Source organism: Sciurus carolinensis, chromosome 1 (assembly GCF_902686445.1).
Source record: "Sciurus carolinensis chromosome 1, mSciCar1.2, whole genome shotgun sequence".
In the NCBI taxonomy this organism is placed as follows: Eukaryota; Metazoa; Chordata; class Mammalia; order Rodentia; family Sciuridae; genus Sciurus; species Sciurus carolinensis.
The window spans coordinates 119,605,204-119,622,413 of NC_062213.1; the positions used below are offsets into that span (position 1 = coordinate 119,605,204).

The following is a 17,210-nucleotide window of genomic DNA, read 5'->3' on the forward strand; positions in this document are numbered from 1 at the left end:
TCTTCCATATAAGAGGCTGTGGTTTATCTGAGCTCTATCTAAAATTTTGTGGTTTAAAATTTCATTATCTTTGAGATTAATGAGGGATATCTGCTTGTTAAAGATACCCATCATAAGTATCATTACATTGTCAAATGTCAGCTCTAAAGTTTGTATCTTGATTCTCTTATTTAGAAGATGATATAGAGTATCAAATGCCTTAAACAGTGTATCATTATTAAATATGTCATTATATTATCTGAAGTCATGCCTGCCATTTGCTTCAGATAATTACAATCATCTTTGACTTCCTTTGGTTTTAGGCTTTTTTTTTTCTCTTTTTTAATCATGTAATATTAGATTATACTACTGTCATTTTACTTGTCTTGAATTTATCATTTTTCAAGCTTCTGATTTCAATTTCTTATATCCATTGGGAGCCTTGTTCTTCCTCATTATCACGAAGATGTGCTTTTACTTGTCTAGTCAAGCATCATCAATCTCTGATGTCAAGCCAAATAGAATAGTTTTTGTCTCCAGCTGGTGACCCAAGATTTATGTCACAGATTTAAGGAACATAAGGACAATTAAATCACTGTGAGCCCACCATCAAGAATGTTTCTCACAACAATGGAGTTACATGTGTGTGTGTCTGCCAAAAAGAAAGTAATTTATATCAGTGTGAAGGGCCAGACTCTATAGCATTATTATACTTGATTGGAATAACTTTGGATGATCACACATTTTAAAATATTTAAATAATTTGTTTTAACCTCTGATATTGTTTTCTTAAACTTAAGGCTTCTCAAAATTAATAGTACCTTATCTTCTTTTTTTTTTAACCATAGGATGGGAAAATGAAAAAATCCTATGTAGAAAATGTTTTCTAATTCTTACAGAATTTTTCCCCTAACACACTGACTTCTGCATAAAATCTGAATTTTCTATAGGGAAATCTCTCACTAAACTTCCCAACTTGATGGTACTACAATTCTTGGAGTCACCTAGTTGAGCAAACTCAGTTGCTTTTGACTTTAATGGCATCCTGTCACTGACAGTGTCCATTGCACAATAATAGCACTACTGAAAGTGAGATTCTCAGACTGGTGCCAGTCCACAGACTGTGTGTTCTAGTCCATAATGAGATGAGTATAGAAATTGGGAGAAATCATTTAGAAATTTTCATAGCTATTTTAAAAAGCAAATTTTATGTCTACTGAATTAATAACAATTTGGGACTTGTATTTAGTATCATTTCATTTCATGTTTTGTTTTTCTAATAGTTTATTTTTATTGCATCTTACAAAACTATTGTTCCATGATAATTTAGAACTTAAAACAAATTAACCTTTCACCATACATAATTTGAGAAGCACTGCTATCAACTTTTGTTTTATCAAGCTTTTCTTATTCTTTCATTTCTTTTTACTCTGGCTGCCAGTCTTCTCCCTAATCTAGCCTCATACACCCTACACCTTTTGCTTGGTCCTTTTACAAACTCATTATGCATATGTAGTCAAATTCATATTTGTAAAAACCATAATTTAGAAATTCACCAGGGCTCTTAATATAAATAATAACTTTATTAGCTCCACCATTAGCCAGATAGTAAAAACACTGCCCAACTTGCCCTTCTGCCTGTGTCCTACCACTCTTGTTCTGAAGCCCACATTTATGCTAACCAGTTTGCTTTTTCCCAGTCATCATGCTTTCTCACCTTCATTCCTTTGTTCAAGTTCCTTCCTTCATCTTGAATGCCCTGTGACCTACCTGTGACTGTCAGAAACCTACTTATCTTTCAAAGCTCAGCTCTCCATGCTGTTATTCCAACATGAAGTCATATCTCCACTGTTGGCATATATCATTCATACTCATTTCATATAATACCTAACATTTTTTTATTACCTCTACATCTACTTTTCTTTTATATTTATGGACTATCCTTCACATTTGTATCTCATTAGCTTCCTTCACAATACTAGACATAGAGTTGGCATTAATTAAATATTAATTGAAGAGTTTTGGTGTATTTTGACTAAGGTCAACAAAGACAGACCAGAAATACCTTTTTTTTTTGTTACTTTATTTAAATTTTTTTTATTTTTACAGACTGCATTTCGATTCATTGTACACAAATGGGGTATAACTTTTCATTTCTATGGTTACACAATGTATATTCACACCATTCATATAATCGTACATATACATAGGGTAATACTGTCTGTCTCATTCTACTATCTTTCCTCCCCCTACCCTCTCCCATCCCATTTTCCTCTACACCATCCATAGTTCCTTCCTTCTTCTTCCCTCGTTATATATTGTTGTCCACTTATCAGAGAAAACATTTGACCTTTGGGTTTTTGGGCTTGGCCTGTTTCACTTAGCATGATATTTTCCAACTTCATTTACCAGCAAATGTCATAATTTTATTCTTTATGGCTAAGTAATATTTCATTGTGTATATATACCACAGTTTCTTTATCCATTCATGAATTGAAGGGCATCTTGCTTGGTTCCACAATCTAGCTATTGTAAATTGAGCTGCTATGAACGTTGATGTGGCTGCATCACTGTAGTATGCTGATTTTAAGTCCTTTGGACATAAAACTGAGGAGTGGGATAGCTGGGTCAAATGGTGAATCTATTCCAAGTTTTCTGAGGAATCCCCATACTGTTTTTCAGAGTTTCTGCACCAATTTGCAACTCTACCAGCAATATATGAGTGTGCCTTTTTCCCCACATCCACGCCAACACTTATTGCTTGTGTTCCTGATAATAGACATTCTAATTGGTGTTAGATGAAATCTGAGGGTGATTTTAATTTGCATTTCTTTAATTACTAGAGATGATGAGCACTTTTTCATATATTTGTTGATCACCTGTATATCTTCTTCTATGAAGTGTCTGCCCAATTCCTTAACCCATTTATTGATTGGGTTCTTAGTATATTTGGTATAAAGTTTTTTAAGTTTTTTTATAAACTTTGGAGATTAGTGCTCTTTCTGAAGTGTGTGTGGAAGAGAATACCAGGGATATCCTGAACTCACATTTATCTTGTTAACAAATAACTTTTGTACACCCATCTTATGAACTCCTACATGCTGGATGATAAGGCATGAATTTATATCTCAGTGGGGGAGGTGACAGTAATCAGAGAAAAGTAAATTTTAAATTTTGGCAGGCCTATGAAGGGAGAAAAAAAGAAGAAATAATAGAGACTTATTTATATAAGGTTTTATGGAAAAGCAAGTATCTCAAGAATGAAAAGGAATAGAAGGAAGGAAGAATATTCCAAGCGGAGGAAACAGTAAGATTGTGCTTAGGAGACTGAAAGGCTGAGGTGGCTACAGCATAGTGTGTGAGTGAAAAAGGAATATTGTAACTGTTATAGATGTAGGCAGGAGTGAGACCATGATAAGCTTTCAAGGGGCCAGGAATTTTACTTGAAACTTGTGGGGGAGGATTTTTAACAGGGAAAACCAGTCCATTTGACATTAGTGAAAGAACACTAAATGTTTGGGTGAAATGGATTTAAGGGAGGCAAGAGTATCTTTGGTGGGATGAAAGGAAAAAACAGTTTGGGACATATTTAAAAGGAAGAATGTCAGGATGGGTCAGGTAGATGGGGAAAAGAAAAAACGGAAATCTGACTTTGAGGATTCTAGCTTTATAATTGAGTAGTTGATGGCTCCACTTCTTGAAAAAATGAAAAAGTGGTAGAGAATATGATTGGGGAAATAATAATTAGTTCTAGAAACATCTTAAATTTGAAATGTCAGACTGTTAGATATCTGCTGTTGGAGCTCAGGAGAAGAGTCATCCTGGGAATATGACTTTTGAAGTTATTCATACGTAGATGGTATTTAAAGCCAGAGGTATACATAGAATCATCTTAGAAGAGAAGGGAAGAACAAAAGACCAAAATTCAAGCCCTAGGAAGCTTGGGCATTTCATGGTCTATCTATAGACAGTGGAGAGGAAAAAATAAGAAGGTAACTTGTCCCAAAAGCCAAGGAAAGACGATTTCAGAATGGAAAGACTGAGAAACTTTGATATACTGCTGAGAGTTTGAATATAAGATGAGGAGAGAAAAATGTGTATGAAGTTAGAGGCATGATGTTTGGAGTTCAAAAGTGGTGATTTTATGGAAGAGTTGGTACTTGAGCTAGTTCTGGATAGGGTTCAGCAAGTGGATATTAAAGACCCAGTTGAGGAAAGTGGAAGGAGGAATTCCATGTAAATGAAAAACTTGAATTAATTCATTAATTTAGAGATTGAGTTTCTCTGTGTTGCCCCGGCCGGTCTCAAATTCTTGGGCTCAGGTGATCCTCCTCCTTTGCTCTTGAGTCACTGGGACTGCAGTCACGTGCCACCATGACTAGAATGTGTTATTAAATCAGGCCTTGAAGAATCACAGTTTCATTGGATTAAATGGAGAAATCAGGAAAGAAATGTGGAATGCAACAAGGCACTAAAATTCATTCTAATATATGATTAAACAAAAGTTCCTTGTTTAACTCTTAATTCTTCCTACTTATTTGAATAAAACATGAAAATGAAGGTTTTTCAGGATGTTTAATCTTAAATTTTTAAAAATATATAAAAGTTCATGAGAGAACACACATAGCAAAATTTACCATTTTAACCAGTTTTTAAAGTATACAGTTCAGTGGCATTAAATACATTCACATTGTTATGCAGTCATTGTCACTATCACTATCCCTCTCCAGTAATCTTTTGAAGAAGATAATGAGAAGTCATAATTAAGCAGGTTGATGGAGTTCTCATCTGTACTCTTTTATCCAGATTATTGAAAGGAATATGGAAATTAATCACATAAAGAATGTAAATGACTAAAGAAATACATCAATAAATCTGACTTAATCATGCAAGAGATGCTAGTCTCAAACATTGTATCTGAATGGGGTTGTTGAATCGATTCTTTGTTAAACAAACTCTAATAACGGTTTCATTTTGTTATTCTATTCTATATTTTTAATATGTCTATAAATTATATATATATAAATAAGTGAACACATTTTTCATCCTTACTTTATTTGCCTTTTCTTTGATGTAAGTGTACACACAGAAAATGTACCTTTATTTACTTTTCTCCTGTGTGCCCTAATGTAGGCCATTTAATTGTTCCTATTTCATGTATGCACATGAACAGTGTTTAGCACCTAATAACTTCCCAGTGAATTTCAGCATTATCATTAGTCTATTTTTTCCTCCAGTAAAGCTGTTGTTGAATGAGTATGTACAATCCTTTAGTTCTTTCCTACTTTTCCACATTTTAGATTGTTTCCTTTATAGCAGATTCTCCCAAATTGGTTTTCAAGATCAAAAAATAAAAAATTGTGGACATGAACATTTTCTAGCACATAAAACACACTGTCAAATTATTTGTCAGAAGGATAAGATAGTACCAGGTTATAGAGCTTCCAGTAGTTGATGGAAACATAATTTTCACAATGCTATTCGAAATGCTAATATCTACATATTTACCTATTTTTGGACCACCAGCACCCATATTTCAAATATGGCAATACTTTATTTGCACACTCATATTTTTATAAATAAAATTTAAAACACACTAAGTCTTATATTCAAACTGGTTACTTTTATGTGCCATTGAATTTTTTTATTTTGAGATAGGTCTTGCTAAGTTGCTGAGGCTAGCCTCAAACTTGTGATCCTCCTCCCCCAACCCCCCAGTTGCTGGGGTTACAGGAATGTACCACTGTGCACAGCCAGGGTCTAGTTATTTCAGATGAACTTGTGACAGAGATATAATTGTAAACCAGTTTTCATCTCTTAAGTAACTCACCAATAAAACTAATCTAAAATTGAAAAATCTTACTCAGTTTTCCTTAATGGAAGTAATATGATTCTGTTTAAGGTAATATTAAAATATTTTTTGCAACTGGCATTTTTTTTAAAGCTTACTGTTAATCAAATTGATGCTTATTTTTTTATACTAGTTTTTATTTTGTCCATGTGATTGAAAACAGGTTTCCCTGGTGGGTATGTGTTAATCAGTATCTGACTGCCTCATGGGAGATAAGCCCTTGATCTTCCTGCTTGATATGCATTGACCAGTTGAAAGGTTCTGCTAGTTTGTAAGTAATTTCTCAAACATGCTAATGTTTCCCCAGTAGGGCCTGGAATTTTTATCAAGAAAGAACAAAGTCTTTAGTAATACAGTTCTAAACTAATGGGGGGTACATTTCACAGTATTCATATTTATATTTGTATATATTCTTTCTCTACCCCCACTTTACCTGATTTTACTCATGAGATTTATCTCAGGAAAGGAAAGGCAACAGGCAGAATATCCCTCCATACATATATATATATGAAACCTAATTATAAATGGTAGCCAGACCAAAAACAGTTATATATAAAATGTCTGCTAGACAGATATAAACCCCAAGCAGAATTGTCAGACAGAACTGTAATATAAAACTCAAAGACTGACAAGCTGTGCAAATTATGTATTCTACCTTATGTTTTAAAATGCAGGAACAAACCCTTCAAAATAGAGTAGAAATAAATAATTGGGTCTAGTTGTGCTAAAATTTAAAACTCTGAAGCTGTAATTTTAAGAATTTAAAGGATCTAACTTACATAGAAGCTAAAGAGTTAACTCAAAAGAAATAGAGAATAGAATAGTGGTTTTCAGAGCCTGGGAAGGGTGGGGAAGTGGAGAAAGAATGGTAATGGGTATCGGTGTAATTGCATAGGAGGAATTGGTTATGTTTTTTAGCACAGTTAGATTCAGCTAATTTAACATTCTAAAATAGCTGGTAGATAAATTTTGAATATTCCCAATACAAAGAAATGATAAAGCACATCCTACTATGTGTAACTATAAAGCTCTAATAAAAAAAATTAAAAGAAATTATAAATCGCAGTCAGTATTTATAGTGGTACAGGAGGCCAAAGTTGGAAGATCACAAGTTTGAGACCAGCCTAGGTAATTTAGTGAGACTGTACCTTAAAATAAAAATAAAAAGGGCTAGTGTAGCTCTGTGGTAGAGTACCCTGGATTCAATCCCCAATACAAATGAATGGATGGATGAAAGAATAAAATGTCTGAGGTGACAGATGTGCCAGTTACTTTGATCTTAATATGTAATGTTGAAATGTCACATTATATTCCATAAACATGTAAAATGAAAAATTAAAAGAATTTAAAGGGGCCCAAAGAGTTTAAGAATTTGCTGTAAAACAGTTAAATTGTAAAAGTTAAATTCTACAGTGGACAAGAAGTTTACATGTCTTTTTATAGTAGCTGCTTGTGTTATAGCTATAGTTCAACCTTGTGAAGGGTATGTGTAAGCTTATACTTTGTGGCTAAAAAGCCCAGATAAGGTCTGGGAATGTAGCTCAGTGGTAGAGTTCTTATTACTTAGCTTGCCTAACACTCTGGGATGGATCCCCACCCAAACAAAAACAAAGAAACAAACTAACAAAAATCAGATAAGACTTATGCAAACAACTAGTAGAATTTAAGGAAAAGTTCACTGGTTGATCAGTTCCAACTTATGAAATAGAATACCTCTACTGTTCTAAAAGTAAGTAGCATTTACTTTAATACAAATCCACTGATTTCTCATTACAGAGCTACGACACACAGCGATCTTATTCTGAGAGCAGCAAAGTTGGGAATCCCTTATCGTGTTATTCATAATGCCTCCATAATGAATGCTGTAGGGTGCTGTGGTTTACAGGTAATGCTTTAAAAGAAGTTTTTAAATGGAAATAACTGAAATGTTTTATTTTTCCACAAATTACAGTAAATTTTAGTTGTTGATGAATCATAAGATACTTTTATTTGATAGCATACTATTTAATATATACCTTTTTTTAATAGCAAATTTTCTATAACTTAGATTTTTCTCTCCCTTCTTGGAATAACCATTTAAATTTAGATGGAGAATAATTTTGATTATATATCCAACTTGCATATACATCAAAAGGAAAACATAAGCTAATTATGTTGCTTAAGTTATCCTAGTTTCAAATGAGTTAATCACCATTGCTGAGACCTATACTTATCTACACAGTATTATTTTCTGCCGCATCAAGAGCATTGTTAAACTGGGCGAGTTCGCACATATCTGTAATCCTAACTGCGAGGCTGAAGTGAGTATTTTAAGATTAAGACCAGTCTGAGCAACTTTGTGAGACCCTGTTGTAAAATTAAAAAGGGCTGGGATATAGCTTAGTGGTAGAGCAGTTGCCTTCATAGCAAGGACTTGGATTCAATCCCTAATATCACAAAAAGAAAAAGGAAAAAAAAAAAAAAAAAAGCATTGTGATGCTGCATTTCTTAAAAGAATCAATAAAAGGTAAAAGCCAATCATGTTAGGCTTTTAAACCAGCTTTGCAATTATCAATGTGTAAAAAGTTAGTTATTTTTAACTCCATCAATCTTAGTTTTGAGGGACTAAAAGAGTGCTCCACAACTGTTTTCTAAGATTTTTTTCTAAGCTGATTACATGAGTTTTCAAATTTTGATGTTTGTTTTCCGATGTTCACCTATGTATGATCCACAACAACTATGACTTCTGCATGGCCAACAGTGGTTTTAAGACTTCAGTGATTGTTCAGACACATTCCCCAATTTCAGATAATATTACAATAGAATAATGTACATCTTAGACTCTGTGATGTAATGTATTCCCTAGGGTGTCTTCTTGAAATGCATAATTTAAAGATAGATATTTACAAGGAGATAACATTAGCATCAGACACTAGTGCTATGTTTCTATCTGTAAAGGACAGTCTATACTGTATTACCTAGAAGAATAATTCAATTTAGTTGACTAATACTGACCATTTATTGATCTCAAAATATTTCTTTTGATTGTGAAGAACCAGAGAAAAGTGTACATGGATCATCACTTATTATGTTTAAATTGTCACAGAATTTTGCTATCTTGCTCTAGGCATGGTGGCACACACCTGTAATCCCAGCTGCTCGGGAGGCTGAGGCAGAAAGATTGTGAGTTCAAAGTTCTTGCTTTATGCAGGACATCAACTAATTGCAGATCAAAAATATTTGGGGGAAAAACTACTCCTGTGATTCAGCCTAACAGTTATTAATACATGCGTACATTATACCAGGTATTATAAGTAATATAGAGATGATTTAAAGTAATGGGAGAATGTGTGTACCTATAAGCAAATACTGCACCATTTTAAATAAGGAACTTGAACGTTCTTTTTTTGTGGTGGTGGTACTTGGGAATTGAACCCTGGGCCTTGTGCATGCGAGGCGAGCACTCTACCAACTGAACTTGAACATTCTTGAATTTAGTATTTATAGGGATATTGGAACCAAGACACCAAGGGACAACTGAAGTGATTTTTTTAAAGGCATTTTATATTTAAAAAATATATAAAAATGACTCAATAATTACCTCTTCTGTCTAGGACATGAATGATTTGAGTGGTACAAAATGTATACCTTCACAGAAATTTCACTAGTCCACAAACAGAACACTTCCTGTTTTTCACACAAGTAGTAAATCATTTCATATCCAGATTAGATAATAAACCAAGATGAGGAGAAAATGATTTGTGGCTGCCTAGAGAAATCCTAAACACAACTTTGAGAAAGCCAAATATTTTGAAAAACTAATATTGTAAACATGGATATAAATTTAGGAACTTACATGGAAACTGCCAATTCTCACAGTAAACTTTTTCTCAAATGCCTTCATCCATTCTAGACATGAGAACAATGGCTTCTCTATCAGTGTAGAAGATCAGAAGGACAAGGTCACTGACATTTAGTTCTAAGATGTCTGGACAACAGACTTATATGGATGTATTTTTGTTTTGTTTAATTTAAAAAAAAAATGCTTGTTTTAGTCAGCTTTTCACTACTGTGACTACAGGAACTGACCAGAACAATTGCAGAGGAGGAAAAGTTTATTTGGGGGCTCATAGTTTCAGAGGTTGGAGTCCATGGACAGCTGACTCCACCGTGGCTGAAGAGTGTGACAGAGAAAAGCCGCTTACATGATGATCAGAAAGCACAGAGACTCCACTTGCCAGATACAAATATATACCTCAAAGCTACACCATTTTTCTCTTTATTATTTATACTAGCATTTATGGAAGAAATGATAGCCTTAATGATTGGTTCTCAGACTTCAGTATTCATCAGAGTCACCTAGAGGTCTAGGGAGACAGATAACTGAGCCTTATCCTTAGTCTTTCTGATACAGTAAATCTGGGATGGGATCTGAGAAATTAAATTTCTCACAAACGATCAGCTGATACTGTAGTTAGTGATACAGCTACCACACTTTGAAAACCACCAACCTAGATGAATAAACAATTTAGAAAGGGAAAGAGTTGTATTATCTTTTTTGTAGCATGGCAGAATTGGAGGAACAAGTTTCAGTACCCAGAAATACCCTTGCCAAATGTAGAAATGTTACAGGTTACCTTGTCATGCTCTCTTGCTTAAGACTTTAAAAGGGAAGTAGACACTACTTTCAAAATGCATTCTGTCATCTCTGTGAAAGAGCTTTCCCATGATTTCAAAAACAGCCATCTAGTTTGTTAAATATAGGTACACTTTGAGTGCTGTGCAAGACCTGAACAATTCTATCATCTTTACCTCAGGTTCAAGAGTATGAAATTTCTAAGAATGGGCACAGGCTTTTAAGCTATCAGTTTATCAATCCTTTTTGAGCTATCCTGTTGATTTGTTGTTTTCTAAAGGAATAGCATGGAGAGTTTAGAATCAATCATTAAATATTTTTCATTAGATTTGCAGTTGATTAGCCAACAAGATTCTTGCTTATCAGTATTTATGATGATTGGTATTGGCATACCTGACACTTTTGCATATGTAGACAAAACACCTATATGTAGGTAGTTTATATGCACTCTTTTATAGACATGTTATAAAAATAAAATTCCCCTATAAATCTCAGCGACTTGGGAGGCTGAGGAAGACCAATTTTGAGACCAATTTGAGCAATTTAGTGAGAAACTCAATTTAGCAAGATGCTATCAAATTTTTAAAAAAGTACTGGGGGTGTAACTCAGTAGTAAAGTATCTTTGGGAGTCATTGGGTTCAATTCTTAATACCATAAATAAATAATTTAAAAATTCCTTACCACAATCTCCATGTTCCTAATGAAAATTTTTCTTATAAAATGTAAAGTATACTAGCGGCTTCTGGGTTAGATATACTTAAGGTAAATAATGATTCATGCATTCAACAAATAGTTTATTTCTTATTATTTGCTTATTAAGTGCCTTTGAATGCACTGATAAAATTGACCTATATTGACTCTGTTCTTTAGGAGCTTATGTTTTAGTGAAAAGAAGAGGCAATTGCAAATAAAAAATGATTGTGTAATTTTCTCATCATTATGAAGTGCTCCCACTTTCTCTGACTGTTGCATGAGTGACCTTGAGTATTACCATATGTGCTTTTGTTTATATAATCTGCTTTGAAAAAAAATGTATATCACTTTCAAACACTAGCAGCTCATTTCCTCCTTTTTTCATACCACAACACTCATTGTGTTAATCAGCATTGTTGACCTTGTAGTAGTTCTTGCTGTTTGTTTTCAAAAGCATGAGTTGGTTTCATTGTTGTCCAGGGGCTAAATGTAGGAATGACAGCTAGCTTAGTACAAAGAACGTATCACTAGGTAATAAGTCTCTTATAGCTTCACATGGTTATCTAACCTTAGAAGAACTCATCTAGCTCTTTTTTTTTCCCCTTTAGTCATGTAAGAACTGCCTTTTACTACCTGCTAAATCACTGGTATTTTTTTTTCCCCTTTTATTTCTACTTACTACTGTTTAATTATTTTCTTAGCACTTTCCCATCCCTTTTTCAGTTCATAGTTTTATCTTTTTTTGGAGGGGCGGGTACTAGGAATTGAACCCTGGGGGCACTTACCACTGAGCCGTATCCTCAGCTCTTTTTTATATTTTATTTAGAGACAGGGTCTCACTGAGTTTCCTAGAGCCTCACTAAGTTTTTGAGGCAATCTTCCTGCCTCAGCCTCCCGATCTGCTGGGATTACAGGTATGTGCCACTGTCCCTGGTTCATGGTTTTATCTTTTAAACTGTGGTTCCAGATATGCCATTCTTCTACTCAGAAAATTCTGGTAAATACCTTGTTTTTTATTTTATTTATTTATTTTTTGGGTAGGAAATGGAGGTTGATCCCAGGGGCACTTTGCCACTAAATTGTATTTTCAGCCCTTTTTATTTTTTATTTTGAGACAGGGTGATCTCTAACGTATGCTCCTCCTGTCTCAGCCTCCTGAGTTGCTGGAATTACAAGCATTCCCCACCGCACCTGGCCAAAATGTTCAGTTACTTGTGTTTTTGCCATATTATTAAAATCTTTGATTTACTCATAGTTATATCTTTCCTTGTACTTTACCACAGTGGCATGCATATAATCAGTATGTAACACATATTTCATTAATTGAATTGTTTATCCCTCCACCAAAGTCGGATCTTGTCTTTGGAATTATATGCTTTAAATTGTGATTTTTTTTCATTTATTCTTTTTTTTTTTTTTTTTCGGTGGTACTGGGGATTGAATCCAGGGCCTTGTGCATACTAGGCAAGCACTCTACCAACTGAGCTATATCCCCAGCCCCTTCATTTATTCTTAAATGTAATTGTCATTTACATGTGAGAATATAAATTTTGTAGCTCTTCTGTTTATGAGGTCATAGTCAACTTTTAGATCTATGTTTCTAATATGTTGGCCAAGTTCATAATCTTTCTTTGTGTCAGCAAAAATCAGTGTTAAGCAAAATTCATTTGGTGATGAAAGCAACAACAGAACAACTCTACTCCGTGTAGAGAAAACTAGTCACTTTTTATTATGTGGTTTTGTGGTGCGTGTTTTGACAATTCTGCTGGTTTGGCTTTCCCTCATTCTTTGTAGATTTAACTGATTTGACCTAAGACACACATGTGTAGCCTTGTAGATTTAGCAGATTTTTAAACAAAGAACCACAGAAAATATTTTTATTTGTAATACAAAATGGCAAAAGCATTAAAACCTAATGATGAAATGAAGTTTTACAAAGATTTACATTTCTGAAAGGAAGGAATTATTAGGAGCAGTGAGATGAGTTGGGAACTGTTAGAGTCCCTCAGGCAAGTGTTGTTAAGGGCTCAAAGCAAGGTTGGTAGGGAATGAATTGAGTGGTCAGTTTTGGTATAAATTATATAACTATAATTAACAGGAATTGGCACTTTGCAAGATCAGGAATTAGAGATACAGATTAGAGGCAAGTCAAGGATATTAGATATTTCTAGATAAATGCTTTATGCTGTTCTGCTGCTTAGTTCATACTGTCTCATTCTTCCCCCATGCCCAAATTCTGCCCTATACTCTATCCTTTGAAGTCCAACTCATACCCTATCTTTTCAGAAGTCACTTTCAGGTGCTAGTAGGGGAAATACTGAATTCAAATAATAATTATACCTCATATCTGATAATTATTTTTTACTGCTTATTATTTTCTTTCTTGTGAATCTTCTCACTCTAACTAGATTGTGCTACTTATACACAATGACTGAATGGTTTTGAATTGAGGGGGTTTTATAGTAGTTTTTTTTTTCTTTAATAGATAAAACAATCCAATGTCAAATTAGGTAAAATGTGTCCTCTAAATTACTCCAGGTTAAAATGTAAAGGGTCCATGACTATGACCTGTTTCTTAGAACCTGACTAATTTTGTAGTCTTTAAATTTAGATTTGCAATAATAATGTTTTAGAGAAAAATAAAATCAGCACAAAGGCTTACATTATAAGGCAGCTCGATATTTAGGCTTCAGAAACATCAGTTATCCTCTGTATGGTTTTGCTCCAGATTCTTTTTATAGTTTACTGGTAAGCCCTCTGGTTGTGAAACAAAGAACTGGTCCTTCTGTTCTTTGAGGTTCTGACATCTAAATGGTGAAACTGTTTGCATAATGTTCCAGGATTCATTGAAGAAGTTTTGCGCCGCAGCCACAGAAGTGGTTACGGTTTATAAATCAGGGTCCTGGAAAGCAGTACTTCTGTGAGGTTGTCTTTAATCCCCCGAATGCTTCAGTTGGTGTTTCTATGTGACTAGCATCTCAATTCTCTTTTAAGGACTCCTTACTTTTCTTTTTGAATGATAAACTTAGTTATTTCCTTCCCTGACTGTATTTCCACATCTCTTAAAACATATGACCCATTTAAAGTGTTTATATAGAATTTTTTTCAACTTAGTTTTCCCATGAAGTTTTTCATGAAATAATATTTGAAAGTTTGATCCCAGAAGTGAAAAATCTTTTTTTTAAAGAATGTATATAGTTGAATATATCAGAATTAAGTCACAAGTATAGTTTCAAATATATTTGAGCTCACTCCAACAGGAATGGAGCTAGATTATATTAGGGTATAGTATTTTAGAAAATCTTCATATCATTATAAACTTTATCATTAAAATTACATCATTAAATCTGTGTCATTTACTGAATCTTCACAGTGTGAGATACTGTATACTTTTTTAATTTAACCTTTAAGATCTGTTATTCTGTGGTTATTATACTCATTTTGTAAGAGGTTTCCTCCCAAGGGCCAGGAAGATTATTTGACTTTTCAGCCAGTACATGTAGTAGATAACCTGTATTAAATATTTATTGGATAAATTTGCTGCTCAGGACAATAACAGTCACACTTCAGGAGGAGTAGGGCCATTCCTGTGAGCTTGGTGCAGGGTGACTATATTCCAGAAATCCCACATTGGAACTCAAAACACATTTTTCACGGAGAAATCTTGTTACATGTGAAAAAAAGATTCATGACTCTGAGTACTTGGCGTACTGTGGGCCTCTGCACACTGCCCTGTGAACAGGACTGCTACTGAACAGCATGACTTGCCTAAGAGAGTACCTTGTTTAGACAGCTTTCAGATGAACATGGGGAATAAAGCCCCTATTTGATAGGTAAGTTGGAGGCTGTATCCTGTGAGGAACATGGTGTACCTCCCTGTAGAACTTGAATCACTATAAATGTTGGTTATAGTTTTTAAGACCTCAAAATATAAAACCTGAGAAATTTTGAGTTCTAGGGAAATATGGATGAAGGACTCTGAATACCCTTCCTTCTCTGATTTCCTTCCTGTCTGCTTCCCCATCACCTCTTGCAGCAGCCTCTGAAACTAATCTGAGAAGCCTAGGCTGCTGGAAGCAGTGGATGACCAACCCCAGTTTCTTCATTTCCAGATGAAGAACACAAGACTTAGAGAAGCCAAGTGACTTCCTGAAGTCACAGAGCTATTTCAGGCACACTGTTAGTTTCTGACAGAACTGATGTGATGTTCAGTGTTTAGTACTTTCTGTTATAAATACTTTCAAGCATTGCTTACATTGAAGAACTAAATCTTCACATAACAAGGTTAGTGGTGTGTTTTACCATATATTCAGTCTTTGAAAATAAACTTCCTTTGCACAGGGCCCAGATAAGAACTAATATTAGTGTATCACTCCACTGTTCAAGTAACTTTTTATAGGTTATTTGATCCTTGCAACCCTAGGAGTAGGAGGGACAGTGTTTCATCACTCTTCCTACTTTAGAGATACAGACTTAGAATAACATCACACAACTAACAAGGTGCACAACCAGTTCAAAACTAGATTTTCTTAATATAAGATTTGGAATTTGACTAAACTTAAGTGAACTAGTCCAGCAAACCTGGATCAGAGAAGCAAACTGCTTGGTTGTTAGTGGTAGTGAATTAGAGTGGACCACTTGGGTGGAAAGGAAGAGATTTGAGGAAAGGCCTTGATCATTAAACTTTATAGTGAGGGAAAATATAAAATCTTACTAAGCTAATGGTGTATAGGTTTTAAACAGTCACTGGAGTTTGTATGCTACTTTTGAATTTTATTGGGATAATGTGATAGAAAGGAACGTTCTCTCAGACCCAAGATTGAGTATTTTTTTTTATTAGTAATTAACTGTGTGATCTTAAGTGAGTCAGTTGACCTTCATAAGCCTTGGTGGTCTCAGCTATAAAATGAGAAAAATATTAACTTCATAAGCCTTCTTTTGAGAATGCTCAAAAGTCTTATTTTCCCCTCTAAGTTCTTTGTATTTCAATGTTTTCAGTGATACATAGCTAAATTTGAATTGGTTAAATGTTCCTATACTGACTGCAGGACTACTAGAAGCTTACTGCTAAAGGGACATCAGAAAGAAACCAGCTACTGTGCACTAGAGAACTTCTGTTACTTTTTACTATGACAGATTTGATCTCTGACCCTATCAAGTCTGGGTCTCATTTATTTATTTGTTTGATTTATTTATCTATTTATTTACTTATTTTGTGGTACTGGGGATTCAGGACCTTGGGCTTGCTAGGCAAGCACACTAGCACTGTACTACCAGCTCTGGTTTTCACTTTTTATTTTGATTTTAAAGGGATTAAATTCTCTATGAGTTAGTAGTGAATTGTCTCATTATTAATTAATGTTTGATTTTTTTCTAGTTATATAAATTTGGCGAGACAGTTTCTATTGTTTTTTGGACAGACACTTGGAGACCAGAAAGCTTCTTTGACAAAGTAAAAAAGAACAGACAGAATGGCATGCACACATTATGCTTACTAGGTAAGAGTTTTGAGTTTCCTTGAAGTCATAATATGGTATTAGTGGGACTATAAATTAGCACTCTGGAAAGCAGTATGGAGCTCCCACTCCCCCACCAAATTAGGAATGGGAAGTGCAATATGACCCAGCTATCCCATTCTTTGGTATATATATCAAAAATATCTAAAATCAACATACTATAGTCATACAGCCACTGCACTGTTTTTATAGTAGCACAGTTCACAGTAGCCAAACTCTGGAACCAGCCTAGGTGCCCATGAACAGATGAATGGATAAAGAAAATTTGGTATATATACAAAATGGAGTTTTACTCAGCCATAAGAAGAAGAATGAAATTGTAGCATTAGCTGGTAAATGGATGAAACTAGAGACTCTTCCTAAGTGAAATAAGCCAAACCCAGAAAATCAAGGGTCAAGTGGTTTCTCCTATATGTGGAAGCTATGACTGAAATAAGGGGAAAAAAAGAGAAAATAGGGGGAGGAGGGCAATTCCATGAATATAGAAATCAGTGGAGTAGAGGAAGGGGGTTGAGGGGAGGGAGGAGGGACAGGAAAGGATAGGAGGGATGGTAG

At 34.4% G+C, this 17,210-nt stretch overlaps 1 protein-coding gene and 1 non-coding gene across 2 annotated transcripts in view; one reads left to right on the forward strand and one right to left on the reverse strand.

The window, feature by feature from the left end:
- The window catches only part of Dph5 (diphthamide biosynthesis 5), a 36,337-nt gene that overhangs the window by 8,829 nt on the left and 10,298 nt on the right, over positions 1–17,210 (forward strand). Inside the window, exons 4-5 of the mRNA XM_047562203.1 lie at positions 7,607–7,715; positions 16,517–16,637. Coding sequence (XP_047418159.1) covers positions 7,607–7,715; positions 16,517–16,637 — 230 coding nt within the window. The remainder of the gene's footprint in view (positions 1–7,606; positions 7,716–16,516; positions 16,638–17,210) is intronic.
- Trnat-agu (transfer RNA threonine (anticodon AGU)) lies at positions 12,562–12,634 on the reverse strand. Its single transcript has one exon. It is a non-coding gene; the product is annotated as a tRNA-Thr (tRNA).